At 33.0% G+C, this 16,331-nt stretch overlaps 1 protein-coding gene across 2 annotated transcripts; it reads left to right on the plus strand.

Moving 5' to 3' along the window:
- Nucleotides 1-1,186: 1,186 nt before the first annotated feature.
- Nucleotides 1,187-14,109, plus strand: LOC136226195 (phosphatidylserine decarboxylase proenzyme 2-like). Of its 2 annotated transcripts, XM_066014544.1 has the most exons (21): nucleotides 1,187-1,480; nucleotides 1,594-1,673; nucleotides 2,512-2,536; nucleotides 4,001-4,060; nucleotides 4,135-4,203; nucleotides 5,432-5,521; nucleotides 5,602-5,652; nucleotides 6,366-6,449; nucleotides 6,797-6,888; nucleotides 7,594-7,749; nucleotides 7,852-7,936; nucleotides 8,369-8,480; nucleotides 8,703-8,803; nucleotides 11,272-11,319; nucleotides 11,584-11,730; nucleotides 11,913-12,008; nucleotides 12,280-12,354; nucleotides 12,466-12,558; nucleotides 13,448-13,534; nucleotides 13,617-13,667; nucleotides 13,795-14,109. In XM_066014544.1, exons 1-21 carry the CDS (start codon nucleotides 1,277-1,279, stop codon nucleotides 13,930-13,932), a joined length of 1,944 nt encoding a protein of 647 aa, XP_065870616.1. In that variant the 5' UTR covers nucleotides 1,187-1,276; the 3' UTR covers nucleotides 13,933-14,109. The 2 variants fall into 2 exon arrangements, with proteins under 2 accessions (XP_065870616.1, XP_065870617.1); XM_066014545.1 differs by lacking the exon at nucleotides 11,272-11,319.
- Nucleotides 14,110-16,331: the final 2,222 nt, after the last annotated feature.

Genomic DNA, 16,331 nt, shown 5'->3' on the forward strand with positions numbered 1-16,331 from the left:
CTCTAAGAGCTAATTTTGATGACCCTCTTCAATGATGATCAGTTTGTTGATTTCGTTGTGGTGGTCTGAGAATCCATAGACTCCTTTCTTGCTTGTTGTAATGGTGAAGTAGCGGATCCTGAGGATGCTTTAACTATAGAAAACTTGTCTTCTTTCTTGCTTGTCATAACGGTGAAGTAGCAGGTTCTGAGGAAGCTTTAACTGTAGAAAATTTGTCTTGCCATAAAACTTTGAGCTGGATTAAACAACAAGGATGATCAATGTAATTATAAAATCACCCTCGATGCTCCTTTTATTTCTTTATTAGGTTTTACTTTTGTCGATTGTAAGTCTACACTAAGGGGGTGTTTGGTAGCTGCTTTTCCACCTACTGTTTGCCTTTTCACTTTGAAAATGAGAGTTTAAGGTGTTTGGTTAGACACCTCCTGTTTGTCTTTTGGAGCCGAAAAGTAGCTTTTTATAAAAGCAGGGAATCCCTGCTTTTTGGAACAGCAGCCTTTTCAAACAGCAAACAGCAAACCGTAATAGGAAACAGCAAACAGTAACAGCAAACAGCAGATAAAAAAACGGACCCTAAACAACTTAGGAAAATGTTGTCGAAGTTTTGCTATTCTATCTATATGTTAACTAAAACAGCTGGTTCTTTTTTTAATTGAGAGGTCTGATTTTTAATCTGCGTTCTTTTGTTTTCAATGCTTTGCTTTCTTATCAATAAATTTTCTTTTTTTTTGGTAGGGAATAAATTTTCTTTTTTAAAAATAAATAAATAAGTAGAATTTGTTTTAAAAGTAATGCAAAATATAAAAAAAAGTACACATATTATTTTAAAATATTAAAATTATATCAATTTGAAACATTTTCTAAGGAAAGAAACTCACTGTATAACTAATACAATTCAAATAATTAAAATATCCTCTTAAAAAATAACATAATTTCCTCAAAAAAATAAAAATAAATTAAATATCATTATTGAGGACTTCTATTGACGAGTAAGTATTTGGATTTTTCTTTATAAAAAAAACAGTATTTGGATTTTTCCACTTCACAAAATAAATAAAAAAATGCGAAAAAATTATAATTCTGAATACGTGGCAATCTGTTGAATATTACTGAGTGGGACCTGGCTTGAGGCGAGTGGTTATTACCTAACCTTTTCTTCGTCTTTTCGATTTGTCCCGAATCAAAAGGTATTCTTTCCGATTCATTCCGAAGTCACACCAAAAGTCACCTTCCTGAACCAGAGTACAGACGACGTTTCAGAGAAAGCTATAGAAAAATGGGTCATTCAACCTCTAAAGATTCACCTGAAGCAGCGGAAGGGTCTCGTCGTGCAAGATTGAAGCAGAAACTCCACCTCCACGGTCTCCGTCGTATTTTCCGTCGTTCTCATGGAAATGGCTCTGGCTCCGGTGGTGGTTATGTGCTCAAACTCGCCACTGCTGAGGATTTCGCCGGAATTGCGCTCCTCACACTTATTAGTGTATGTTGTATTTGTTTCGATTTTTTCATTTTTGATATGAAGCAAGGGACTGTAGTTCTTTTTTTTTCCGTTGAAATATCAATATGTACTGAGCTGGAAATTGCTGGATACAGGCGGAGATGAAGTTCAAAGACAAATGGATGGCTTGTGTTTCCGTTGGAGAGCAGACTTTCCGCACTGAGATTTCTGATCAGTTAAGCATTTTCTGCTTTGTGTGATGGAATAAATTTCAATTCAGATTCTACAGTCTTCTATTTGATCAGTATATAATAGTTCGTTTCTCTGGAGATTAGCTTACATTTACGGTATATAATAGTTCGTTTCATTGATTTTCTTTTGTGATTCGGAGCTGGTGCTCCCCATCTCGCATGCATTAATGGTCCCACCACAATCATGTAATTAAGGAAGAACAAAGATCGTACGATACAGAAGCTATTGTATATTAATTGCAGCTCGACCACATAGGTGTTGGTCCTGCTAGAAAGTCTCAAGCATAGACGGCGTCCTTTTCTTGTTCAGGAGAAATTATTGACTGGAATGCACTTGCGCTCTCTTTTTCCCATTCATTAATTTCTCAGTCCTAAGCGGTGGGCTGAAATTATTGTTTTTGCTCCTACTATAGATACCTTCCATGGACTTTCCATTTGCGTAATCTAAACTAAATTGTTTCTGGTGGGAACATACTTCCGTACTAAATAATTTTTTCTAGATGGCTGATCCAGACTCGATGGGTGTAGTATTTCTCTTAGAGGTGCATTACGTTTTGTGCTATGATCTTAACACGTTAATTTCTGTACAATCAATTGACTTCAAAGTAATATCAGGATTGTTCTTGTCTGCCTGATATATTATGTTTCTGTAATTTGATATACAGGTTACTTTATGACCTTAATCTTTAAAATTATACTTCCTGCAAATACTGTAATGTTAACTTTTCAGTATCTGGCGGGTGTTCTGTTACATACCAGTCGCCTCTTCTTTAACTTGTATAAGTGTTTAATTTATCTTATTCGTTTTTATTTGTGCTGCAGGACTGAAAAGCCCGTTTGGAACTCAGTGAGTACTTTACCCAATACCTTTATTGTGCTCCCTGTAGTTATCCGTCTTTTTCTTCTTTTGATAATTTGAAGTTCCATCTTTTTAATTATCTTGTTAATTGAATTGGATAATCCATATTGCATGTCACATAGTTAATTACAATTTCTTCTGTTCTGCCTTCATTGTATGGTTTTCGAGCAATAAATTGTGTTTTTATGCATTTGTTAGATTCTACGGTTTCGGTGCTAGAAAATATATTTGCAATTTGTCATTTTAATTTTCTGGGCCACCAACATAAGCACCATAACATTAACAAAAAAGGTAGGGATTGCAAAACATATAGTTTCTTTTCATTGACAAATATTGGCAACTTATATGTTTATCACATTGACTTGGTCTCTATTTGTTTATTTCACATTTATAGGAAGTGAGAAGTAGGCGATATAAATCCATTCACCCTTGTGAAGCAATTACTTGGGGTAGTTATCTGCAAAATAGCTACGAACTTATTTGATTATCCTTTTAATGTATGATGTCATAGTAGTTTGGAAGTGAAATAGATAATAGTTATTCAGTCAGTTCATATACTGCAGTTAGCCATTAATGTAATTCTGTACTAATAGTTCTACAATATTCCATTAGTGTGATTATTGGAATATGTACTGCGGCTAAATGTGCAGTTATGTGTAAATAAAAGGGACCGAACTGTTAGAAAAGATGTCTTTTAAGCTGATCATTTAACTTCAAAATGTGCAGTTATTTTGCAAGTTTTGTTTCGGATAGATCATTTAACTTCAAATTGTGTATTTCTTCTTCCGTCCTTTCTTCCTTGCTCATTACATTTTAGCTCAATTTATGGCTCATAGGAAGAGGCTGTGCATTTCGTGATTTGGATGTTTCGAGGTTCATTTGATATATGCTTTCTCATTTTTATCCACCCATTTCTGCAATGGTTTATGCTGCTTCCAGATAGACTAGCTCTTTAGTGAAACATGTTGTAGCCGCTTGACTAACTGCATCTAGCCATGAATGGATGTAATAGCAGTACCAGTAGCTGTCCGACTTCCTAGTTTGCTTATTACGGAAAAAAACTGGTGAAGTAAATGTTTTGAACATCTGTTTCAGAAACTGGTAATAACGACACAAATGAATTTATACTCCAAAGGTTTGATGTTGTATGCTTCTTCTAGAGTCTACACTAACTCATTTTGTTTCCTTCAGTCAATTCATATTGAGGATATGTTAAAATCTCCTAAGATTGTCAATGGTCAAAGTAAAAAATAACTTGATTTGTTTTGTTCTCTATGTAATTGCAGGCTTTGTTGCAAGAGATGCTTCTATCTTCTAGCATTTTTTTTAGCATGTGCTTTGTGTTGCTACAGTTTTATATATATTGTTTGACCGAAATCAAGCACTTGCAAGGTTAAGTAATTCTTACTGACTGCATGCACATATGAAATTCATGCTCATGTTTCTTGACAGCAAAAGAAACTTCTGTTGGATAGAAATGGGCCTCATGTTGCTAGGATCTCTGTAATTGAGGTAAGCATAGCTAACACCAATTTGCAAAATTTCCTTGAGCTTGAATTAAGAAATAAATTATTTTTGTGGTGCAGACAAATAGAGTAAAGAAGAATAACCTCATAGGTTACTGTGAGATTGATCTATTTGAATTTCTAACACAGGTGAGCTACTTGTACTTAAAAGGCTTTCCCGGAAAAGTATTTGAATATGTAACTCTTTTCATTGGTTCCTAGTTTCATATTTTGTCTTAAGCTATGTGGTGAAGAAAGGCTAGACAAAGTGGTCCAATGCTGATTTCAAACAAAAGAATTGTCAAAATTTTATCTGAATTATGTTTTGACAAAATCCCACTTCGAAATGGTTTGATTAATTATTTTAGATTTTTTATATACAATTTGGATTATCCAAGTAATTTACTATAAAAAAAAAAAAAGGGCGGCCCGGTCGCATTACGCGTCCCCGCTGAGCGAGGGTCCGGGGAGGGGTCCCACCACAAGGGTGTATTGGGGGTATCCAAGTAATTTACTATACTGTAAGTAAATTAACTTGAAGTTGAAAGTCAATTCACAAGAAGATCATCACTTGTAAGTGGCTAACTTATATATTTGGCATAAGAAAACTTGCTTTGTCCTGCACTTTGTCTGTCTTTTTTTCAGTGTCATCTCTCTAGATGGGCTGGAAACGTCAATTATGATGAATAATGTTACACTCATGATTGTAACGTGATGTTTTTATTCCTAAAGATCTGTAAATTATATCAGTATTCAGGATATGGTCAGAAAACCTGCAATACTAACACTAAATATATTTTTTCCTTTATCAACACTGCAAAGAAACTTGAAAATAAATAAGAGTAGACTGACTAAAAGCACTTTGAAACATATTCTGAAAGTGGACTCCAGAAGAAATTAGCTTTGCATTTGAGTCAAACTTTTGGGCACTTGTTTAAGTGCTTCAATTGAGCTCAATTAGAAGGATAAAAAAAAAAAAAAAGGGCGGCCCGGTCGCATTACGCGTCCCCGCTGAGCGAGGGTCAGCTCAATTAGAAGGATACTTGCAAAAAATCTTAGCTAGTGAAAGATAGGCCCAAGATAAGCCGTACTATTCTGCCATATGAAATTCCTTTAAGCTGTATCACGACATGGATATGCATGGTTCCAAAAATTATTTCAGTACAAAATGATTGCATGTCATAAGATTATTCTCTGTTCCTTTGCTTTTGTTGTTTAGAAATATTATTGTCCTTTTTGCATGAGCTTACTGATAGCTAAGTATATTCCTGGTTTGGCATGATTTTCATGCCTAGTGTAGACTTTTACATCTGCTTATATACACATTTTAACTACTACTACATTCATGTTCTTTCTTTTTTTTTTTTTTTTTTTTCAGGATTCAGATTCGGACTTTGAGATTTTTGATCTCTTTGATCCTTCTTCATCTGGTGTTGTGGGGAAAATTTCCCTTTCATGCTCTGTTGAGGTGTGTCTAATTAGCAACTTACAATTCAATTCAGTTGTTGAGACCTGAATAATTGTGAGCTTTATTTTAAATATTGACAGGATCCAATTGAAACAGAGAAAAGTTTTGCAAGACGCATCTTGTCAATTGTGGTATGATTTACATTTTATATCTTGTTGCCAACCATGGTTATTCAGAATTTTAATAATGTTTTCGGAGATGTTATCTATTTCACAGGAAGCAAAATTAAGGGTGTAGGAGATAGAGATCAGAAACTTGTTTAGAGGGATGGAAAATATTTGAACTAGGATGAAACCATAGGGGTCAGATTGTCAAATGCAAACTTGCATGGCTTTATTTCATTTTACTCTATTATTATTATTTGTTTGTATGTTTGTGTGATTGAATTGTAGTCGTTAAATGTTGAAAATTTTCTATAGAACCAACTGTTTTTTGCAATTGGTCCTAAATTTATTGTTTAATTTGTCATATCAAGCTCGCTTCATTTAGGAAGATGTTCTGATAGGTCAAGCAAATGGATTAACAAGTTTAACCTTTTAAACTCTCTCTCTCTCTCTCTCTCTCTATATATATATATATATATATATATATAATGTTGAGAGTTCAACATAAACATGACATTATCTATTTAAGCCTGTAATATCCCAACGCCTTCACCTCCTCCAAGCCTCTTCGATGATGCGACATTTCCCTGAATTTTTGAATAATGGATGATGAGCAAAAACTGATTTTTAAGATTATTATTTATATTTTCATTGACTAGAAGGAAAAGCATAAATATTTCTTGAATAATACATGAATACTTCTTACTTTTTTTTATTTCTAATCCTTGTACCATGCGTAGGATTACAATGAAGATGGGCAACTTTCATTCTCTGAGTTCTCCGACTTAATTAAGGCTTTTGGCAATCAAGTCGCAGTTGTTAAGGTTGGACACAGTTACTTTTGTATCTTAATTCTTTGTTTAATTGATGGTATTTTCTACAAAAAAAAAAAAAGAGCCATGAATTTGACTCAGATCTGATATCTAAATTTCCAAACTTTTGAGATTGTAATCTTCTGTCTGTGAGATAATTCCTGGCTTATTGTATTTGATTAATTGGATTTTGGAACTTGTTGATGCAATTTTCTCTAGTTTCAGTTCTGCTTTGCATATGTTTCAATACAATGGATTTGGGTTTGGGGGTAGAGTCTGGAGAATTATCTTGCTAATTGTCTTATATTAGTTCTTCATTTATATAATTTTCTGAGCATTATGTTTACCTTGTCTACTAGAAAGAGGAGCTTTTTAAAGCTGCTGACAAGAATGAGGATGGTGTTGTGAGCATGGATGAATTGGCTGACCTTCTTTCTATTCAACAAGAAAAGTAAAAATCCTCTAAATTTAGAGGCAGTAAGCTCGAATTTTGTATGCTTTTTTCTGATGCCTACATAAATTTATGTCCAAACGTTAGAAGATAACTTTTAATTCTTTCTCATCCTGCCTTAAGGACCGTGGATGACAATTTTCTTCGTTTATCTTCATGGTTTTTGTCTGTATGCCATAAATTCCCAATAACCTTCTTTATAATTGTTCAATGTCTCATTAATTTTTTTTTGGTTTTGTTGGTTACTTAGTATCCACGTGACAGTTTCTTCATGCCACATTGAGACTCTTTCCACATACGCCTTCTATACCAACCCTAAAGACCAAGTTTTTGTGGGCACAAAATGGTTGTTCTTCTTTTATTTTCCAATATGCTGTTCTTCAAGCTCTACTCAAAACAATAATTTGAATCTTTCTCAGCATGAAGGATGCTAATTGTGATATTGATGTGGGTACTGATTGAATATGCTGGCCATTGCATTGATAATGTTTATCAGAGGCATTTGTTATTCATAAAAGGCCTATGCTATATTTGTTTTCCTATTTTACTTCACCTTTTTTTTTTTGTCCTTTTTTTTTCCACTGGGAGTATTGGGGATGCAGAACATTTCTTTGGTTTGACCTTGGCTTTCATTTAGTCAGTTATTTACCTTCCTAATCCTGGCACATATCTTAGTAGTATTTCATGTTTTGTTTTATTTTGCAGAGAGTCTCTTATTTCTTGTTGCCCTGTCTGTGGCGAGAGTCTTGAAGTTTCTGATAGGCTAAACACTGTGGTTCACTTGACCCTCTGCTTCAATGAAGGGACTGGAAACCAAATAATGACTGGAGGATTTCTAACTGATAGAGAGGCTTCATATGGGTAAGAGCATTGTTTGTTTTAAGCACTAGATATATTTCTTCTCATGTTTTAGTATTTGTGGTGTTCATATTTAAAAGGCAAGTTTGAACTACGTCTTCCTAGGTGGATGTTTAAATTGACTGAATGGACAAACTTTTCATCATACGACGTCGGTTTAAACTTTGGATCCAGTGCTTCGCATATTCTGGTATTGTTTTTTTCAGTTCTTGTGGATCTCTCTTTTCCCCTTTCCTTCATTATCCTCGATTTGCTTGGACATTGTCTTACCTAATATACAACACATTGAATGACGATTGGATGTTGTGTTGAAGTAATTGGTTGTCTCAAGCAGCCAATTGTATCCTCTTGTTACATTATCAGATCTATAGATCAGTGAAATTCATGTTTATTTTCTATTGCTTTTGTTGTAATAATCATGTTCAGTAAATTTGGAATTTTCCTATTAAAAGTTGTTATTGGAAGGTGGCAAATTATGTGGGACTGATGAAGTCTGGTTTTTTTTTTGTTTGGATCAATTTTGCTTTTGTATCTGAGGTGAACCAGCTGCAGCTTTTTCTGGGAACAACCATGGCCTATAGGCCTGGCTCATTACCTTTAAACTAATAGCTTGTTGCTTCAGGTGATTGATAGGAGAACAAAGAGACTAGTGGAGGAATTAATTGATGGAAAGATTGTGATGTCAATGAGAGCTCTTTACCAATCAAAGATAGGACTTGGCCTTATGAGCACAGGTACATGAATTAACTTTATGATCCTCTTCCTCAGGTTTCTAAGGAAACATTTGTGTACAAACTCTATCCCATATCATAGACTGAACATTACCCCTCATGGTTCTTGTTCAGAAGATGGTCCTAAGTGAACAGTTGAACATTGATTTAAGAATATGGATTTGCTATCGTGAAGCTAGTATGATTTTTTGGCGGCCTTTTATATTGGTGACCTATTTTGTGTAGGGGTAAAGCAATTGCTACATAGCATGTCAGAAAAGCAGGGAAGGAAAATGAACTCTACTGATTCTGCAAAAGAAATTCCAAAATTTCTTGAATTTTTTAAGGTATGATATTCCAACTTAGAAGATAATGAATGTTTAGATGACATGGATGTTTAAATTGAGAGTTATTTTAAATATTATCTAACCATGCTCGCGGCAGGGATACCTGGGATAATATCTTTGTTTCATTTAAATTTATCCGTTTGAATAATATCAGATATAGGTTAGTTATTCATTCAATAAATTTTTTAATGTTATATTTTTCTTGGGTATACAATTTATTAGTCCCTATATTTTTACATATTACACTGGTCAATTCATATATACATTTTAAGGTCCTTAAGTTTTATATTAGTCAACTTTTTAGTTCCTCCATTGTTTTTTAATATTATCATCATTCAAGAGTATGATAGTATAAAATTGCCCTTGTTATAAGTAAAAAAAGCTTGTCTTTTAGTTTTCAAATTTAATCAAAATATTCTTAATAAAGTCTTTTTCAGTATCTATGCACTTAACATTTCTATATTTGTGCATATTAGTTCTAAAAATAAAATTTTATTCGTTACTTGTTCTCTTATTTTCTTTATTATTCAATATAAGATCTGTAAAGTAACATTAAATATTATTATGAATGTTGATAAATTTTTCAAAATCATATTTTTTGTTCATATTATTCCTAAGGTTTTTATTAGAGATAAAAAGTTCATGCTCACAATTTTATGAAGTTCTACTTCTAATTTACGATTTTTTTATCCGGTAAATTAAATATCATTATATAGAAATTAATAAATCGATTATTTAATATTAAAGATATTAGAATTATGTGGAAAAAATATATGAAAGAGGAAATGTAGTATGTTTTACCATTATAAATAGGTTGAAGGGAAATTTTGTCATTTTAAGTCTAATTTAATCCAATTTGACCATGTACTCTAATATAATAGGACTAAAGAGTTGACGGAGACAAAACATATTGACTAATTACTTCTAATAACACCGGGAATGACTGGTGTTATATGTGAAAACATAGGAAATAATAAATTGTTTGCCCTTTTTTTTTTATTTCCTAAATGTTATGAAAAAGGGCTTGATCATTAAATAGTTATTGTTGATTGTCACGCCTTTCCTTGCTTTAAAAGCATTAGTTTAGGAAGGATGCTCAAGGCTGAGATATGAAGTTTGAAGTTTGGTTTATATTTATATCATGGTGACCCATTTTTGAAGATAGAAGACCTTGTTAAAAAAAATAGATATTTACAGGAAGTTTGGATACTGTAAGGAATGGTCAATCATCTTTACTTTATCATTTAACATTGTGACATATCCTTTACTATAAGGAATGGTCAATCATCTCTACTTTATCATTTAACATTGTGACATATCCTTTGTCCCTTTTGAGACTGTTTGGTTCGTCATGCTTATGTTAATTCCTAAGTACATAAGATGTTTGGTTTATGCATCATGGAACATGGGAAGCTTACTGCTGTGCATATGAATAGTGAATCTGATGTTCCAGCTATTAGTGGCAGTTCTGTTATGCAGAGCATCAATTCTTGAAACTAATTCTAGTATATATTTTCTCAGTCTTATTATATTATTATTCTTTGAATTGCTTATGCTTGTCTTCCGTTTCAGTTGCTAATGGAAGCTTCTTGATATCATGCTTCTGGATTTATATCTTTTTTTTATATCATTCTGCTTGTGTTTTTGCTGTTGTAAATAAAGAATAACAGCAACCTAGCTGCCGAGAAGGAATATGTAAAATAACTCATGTATTGAAATGATATTTTAAATAGGATTTAAAAGGAAGAGGGCTAAATTAGTTATCAAAATGAACATCACTAATTGGTCATGCTTTCAGGCATCATTATGATTTGTTCTACCATCACAAAATTTCTCTGTCTCGTGATCCTACAGTCCCCTGCTATCACTCTCACCTTAAGACATTTACCATCTTTACGAGCTTCTCTTGGATGCATATGGTACAACAGTATGTTGGCAGTATTTGGTATTTAACTTGGGTAAAGTACATCCATGACCTCCAAATTATACCGCTACTAACATTATGGCCCCTAAATTTCAGTTCTTACATAAAAGTCCTTGAATTTTACATTATTGTAAAAGTCCAAGTCAAAGAAAACTTGTTTAAAAAAATTAACGAAATAATGACCTCGACAAGTTTGAATACTTCACCGTATTTTTGGTCAAATACCTATTTACAGTCAACATTTCGCTATTTGAACGGATTTTCATTGATTGGACTTTAATGTTACTATATTGTAAAGTTCAACGACTTTTATGTCATGAAATAAAGTTTAAGGTCATAACGTTAGTAGCGGTTCAGGGGCCATGGATATATTTTACCCTACTTAATTTCAATAAACTATTAGTGATTCGAGGGGAAGAATGAAATTGGTTTGGTTATGATTATCTTGTCAGTTGGTTAACTTGATTTTGGAGTCTTATGTTCTAATTTGGTGCCAACTTGTATACATGTTTCTTTAATATAATCGTATTGACTTCTGTTGTAGGATCAAATCAATTTAGCTGAAGTCAAGCTCCCACTGGAAAGTTTTAAGGTAGATAAATATAGCTTACATACATTGTTTCCATAATAAATTTTCTTATTTTGATTTTATTTTTTCTGGACAATAGAAATGTAGATGGTCTACCATGCCTACTGGTATAGAAACCATGCTTTTCCAGAAACATTACAGATCTCAACTGCTTCTCATGAACTTCAATTTAGTCTAGCTTGTGAAAGGAGGCACAGAATTTGTTAAAATTGCTGAACCCTACATATATTGTTCATATCTAATGGTTCCTTAACCTTCAATATGCAGACTTTCAATGAGTTTTTCATACGAGAGTTAAAGGCTGGTGCAAGACCAATTGCTTCCATTGAACACGATGAAGTTGCTGTCTGTGGAGCTGATTGTCGTCTGATAGCATTTAAAAATGTCGAAGATAGTACAAGATTTTGGATCAAGGTTTATCTATATTTTAAATTTGCGAAATCACCTGAAGAATCTTGATACAATTAACTTTCTTATTAGTAACTTAGCTCCTTAAATCCCCCCCCCCCCCCCCCCCCCGAAAAAAAAATCCTACTTTCTCTTTTGTGGATTCTTTGGTATTGTAGTCATTTGATATCACTTCTGCAAATTTATAGGGCCGGAAATTTTCTATTCAAGGTCTGCTGGGAAAGGAAATAAGTTCTACCACATTTCTTGATGGATCTTTAGTCATATTTCGATTGGCACCACAGGTATATCTTGCAAAAACATGACATGTATACTTGATTGCGCAATGCAATTTTTGGAAGAAAAAGAGTAAACCCAGGAGGTTGCTGATCCAATTAGTATGTTGCCCCAAGTGGCATGTGCCAGGGGAGGTTCTGGAGTTTGAACCTACATATGCTTGGTGGTGGACGTAAAGAGGAAACAATTAGCTTTTTCTGGAGCTCAAGCCCTTCTACGTGCTTCTTTTGTTCCAGAAATTTTCTAACTTTCTCACACCATGTATCTCCATTGCTGCAGGATTATCACCGATTTCATTCTCCAGTTTCTGGAACCATAGAGCAATTTGTGGATGTGCCTGGATATTTATACACAGTGAGTGAATTAATGTAACTGAAGGAGCATGCTTGGTTTATTCTTCAATCAGTTCTATATATTATTAAATTATATCCCTTATGTTTATCTTTTTTTTAATTATTATGTCAGGTTAATCCTATAGCTGTCAATAGTGAGTATTGTAATGTTTTCACAGAGAACAAGCGAGTTATATCAATAATTTCAACTGCAGATTTTGGGAAGGTAAGCCATCACAATCATGTACCAAGAATTTTATTTCCGTGGTGTAGATAAAAATCAGTCATTTGTAAAAGCAATCTAATTTCGGCACGTTTGATGCTATATTCATACATTAGCATGCTGCTTTGGTTTAGTAGCACTAGGCACGTTTTCATGTGTCAAGTGAGCTCAACCTGTATTTCCAATCTAGTTGGAGTCGTCTATGCAGGTTATTTTCTATTACCCTACTTATCTAGGGCAGAGTTCCTAGTTTTCACGCAGTTGATTACTAAGCAGTGGTTTGGTGGCTCATCATATTCTCAGCATCATGCTTAGGATTTTTTTTAATTGATTTGGTGTGTTCTATACTAATAATTAGCAAATTGTCTTTTCGGAGTCGCCTCCATAAAACACGATGATGTTTTGCCTAAAGCCATTCGGTTGGTGGAGCACTGTTACTAGATCAAATTAGTTGTTTGCATAAGTGTTAGTATAAGGTTTAACAGTTCACGATCTCAATTTATCGATTATCGGATGGTCAAAGTAGACACATTTTCTTTGATTTCCTTCAAACACTTCTCTATTTAATAAGCTACTTAGCCAACAACTACCAGCAATTTGATTATCCATATTAGTATGTTTTGTTCTGTTAACCTTCTTTAAAGTAATGCATGGTAAGATATTAAAGTGCCTTACCTATAAGGCCAAAAATACAGGTAATTTTATCTAAGGTTGTGAGGGATAGGAAAGTGAAACCCCAGCAAGCAGCACATATGACTTCTAACTTCAGATACTTCTAGTCCTTAGTTATGTTCAGAAATCAGCTCCATGTTCCGTATCTCAAAGCAATTGATATTTGACTACTCAATTTAATGACATTGACTAAAAAGCATTCTTCTCATGTCTCCTTAAGGTGGCTTTTGTAGCAATTGGAGCAACTATGGTTGGCAGCATTACATTTTCGAGAAAAGAGGGTGACTATGTTAAGAAAGGAGATGAGGTTAGTTATTCATAGTTCCATAGTGTTTAACCTTGAAAAATGTTTGTATTTTTTTTAAAATCAAATCCATGTGTTTTTACAGCTTGGATATTTCTCTTTCGGCGGAAGCACAGTGATTTGCGTCTTTGAAAAGGTAACATCTTTTGTTTCAGCTAAATTGTGTCTTCTATGAGTGAATACTAATACAAATATATCTTGGAAAACGTACTGAATACATAAAAAGAATACTATTCTAACTTAAGGGAACGAACCTTATGCAGGGTGCAATTAAGCTGGATGAAGATCTCGTAGCTAATAGCGGCAGATCACTGGAGACGTTAGTTCGTGTTGGAATGAGTTTGGGTGTCGCTACAAGTAAAAGATCCGAAATCAATTTGTCAAACTTGAAAATTGTGTAATTGGAGATTGAGATAGTGCAAATATTTTGTGTAACACTTCAGCTTTTATAGGCTTGTATAGTTGAATTTCAATCATCTTTCGAGAACCACCATTCATTCGCACTCATGTTATTGATTTGGTCAGTGTCAATTCAAAGTTTTTTTTTCTTGGGAGTATGTTAATTAAAAGTTTGAACAGTATTTTGTAAGAGCTAACTATGTGTGCTTGGACCAAGTAATGTTCCAATCTGCTATGTTAAAACGTACTGAATACATTAAAAGAATACAATTCTAACTTGAGGGTTTGAACCTTATGCAAGGTGCAATTAAGATAGATGAAGACCTCCTATTCAATAGCGCCAGATCACCGGAGACCTTAGTTCGTGTTGGAATGAGTTCTGCTGTTGTTTCAAGGAAAAGTCGAAATCAGTTTGCCACTGTTGGAAAATTGTGTGATTGGAGATTTAGATGGTTCAAATATTTTTATGTAGTGCTTCAGCTTTTATAGGCAATATATAGTTGAGTTTCAATCCTGTTTAAGCCTTAAGAACCGATATTCGAACTTATGTTATTGATTCATCAGTGTTAATTCAAAGTTTGAACAAACTTATGTTATTGATTCATCAGTGTTAATTCAAAGTTTGAACAATATTAATATATGGTCTTATAACATTGATCAGTATTTTTGTAACAGCTAATTCTTTATATTTCTTGTGTATAGTAAATTTCTTGAGAAGAGGGCGAGCCTTGGCGCAACGGTAAAACGTTGTTGTTGTGTCACCAGAGGTCACGGGTTCGAGTCTTAGGAGCGGCCTCTTGCCAATTAAATTGGCAAGGGAACGCTTGCCCCCAATACACCCTTGTGGTGGGACCCCTTCCCGGACCCTCGCTCAGCGGGGACACGTAATGCGACCGGGCCGCCCTTTTTTTTTTAGTAAATTTCTTGAGAAGATGAGTTGAATTCGTCAAAAGTCTGTTCAAACAAAGGATAAAGTATCAACTTCAAAATGTTAAATAGCAATACATATATTCATTCATCACAATTGGAGCCTTTAGTTGGCATTGGAATGTGTTTGGATGTTGCTACAAGAAAAAAAAGATGCGAAATCAATTTACCAACGTTGAAAAATTGTGTGATTGGAGATTGAGATGGTTCAAATATTTTATGTAGTGCTTCAACTTTTAAAGGCATATATAATTGAATTCCAATTATGTTTAAGGATCACAATTCACACTAATGTTATTGATTTGGTCGGTATTAAATTCGAACAATATTACTAACATATTGACCTTATAAGATTGATCAACATTCTGTAGCAACTAATTCTGTGTTTGGGTCAAGTTCTTATTCGATATGTCATAACATGTAAGTTGCAATAGAACGGATCGTGGATATTTGAAAAAATAATACATAAAGTAAATAAAAAAACAAAAAAATTCTACATTTTGTAATTTAAAGAAAAATTATAAAATCTAAAAAAAAGGAGAGATGAAGTGTTAGAAAGAGAAAGGTTTGCAAGAGCAAGTATAAATTTTGTTAAATTTGTTGTAAACATTTCCCTTCATTCCCTTCTTTAACCCGTTAATCATTTCGATTTTAGTGGATTGAATTTGTGATCTTTTATTTTAATATATGGTGCCCTTAATCATTTATTTTATATTAAGACTCTGCTTATCAAGTTAGTTAAAATAGCATTGTAAATTTAATTTGTATATAAAATTGTATTTTTTAAACCTCAAATTAAAAAAAAAAATCAAGTTCTTTATAACTGCATGACATATAAGGAAAAAAATATATATTTTAACTATTAAAAACATAAATTTTGAACACAAATGAAATAAATAATGTTCAATGAGTTGTATGTTTAAAATTGATTTTTCTGAACTAAAAATTTTAACTTAACTAAAAATAAAATATCAAAAACTTAATATATCAAAATTATTTGGGAACTCAGGATTCTTTTTACCTAAATCTTTCTTTTTATCCATGATTTGATTTGTTGGATTTAAAAAATTATTCTAAAATCCATAAATTGTGAAATCCTCAAATTGTTGATTTAGAGTGTCCATTGACCATATAATTAATGAATTAAGAGTAAATTTTGATAAATCCACACAAATACAATTAGTTTTATTATCTGAGAGTTGAACTAATTTATTAAAATTTACCAACTGAGAGTTGAATTAATTTAGACTTAATCATCAATGCCAATTGACAGAGAATGCCTAACTCATTAGTAGGAATATTCTAGAAAGATGAATTGTATTAGACCCTATTTTTTTAACTTAAATTCAGCATAAGTAAGTTCAGTTCAGTTCAATTCAGCAACATTCAATTCAGTTAAGTTAATTTCAGTAATTATCATTATTTATTATAATTATAATTATTTATATATAATTTATTATTATTATTATTTATA

This window comes from Euphorbia lathyris, chromosome 4, assembly GCF_963576675.1.
Source record: "Euphorbia lathyris chromosome 4, ddEupLath1.1, whole genome shotgun sequence".
Lineage (NCBI taxonomy): Eukaryota > Viridiplantae > Streptophyta > Magnoliopsida > Malpighiales > Euphorbiaceae > Euphorbia > Euphorbia lathyris.

Excerpts from the sequence above, each read along its gene's own strand:
- LOC136226195 (XM_066014544.1), top strand. The coding sequence starts at position 1,277 with ATGGGTCATTCAACCTCTAAAGATTCACCTGAAGCAGCGGAAGGGTCT. Across the intron at positions 4,204-5,431 it reads TATTTGAATTTCTAACACAG|GATTCAGATTCGGACTTTGA; the intron begins GTGAGCTACTTG and ends TTTTTTTTTCAG. Across the intron at positions 12,559-13,447 it reads CAACTGCAGATTTTGGGAAG|GTGGCTTTTGTAGCAATTGG; the intron begins GTAAGCCATCAC and ends TGTCTCCTTAAG.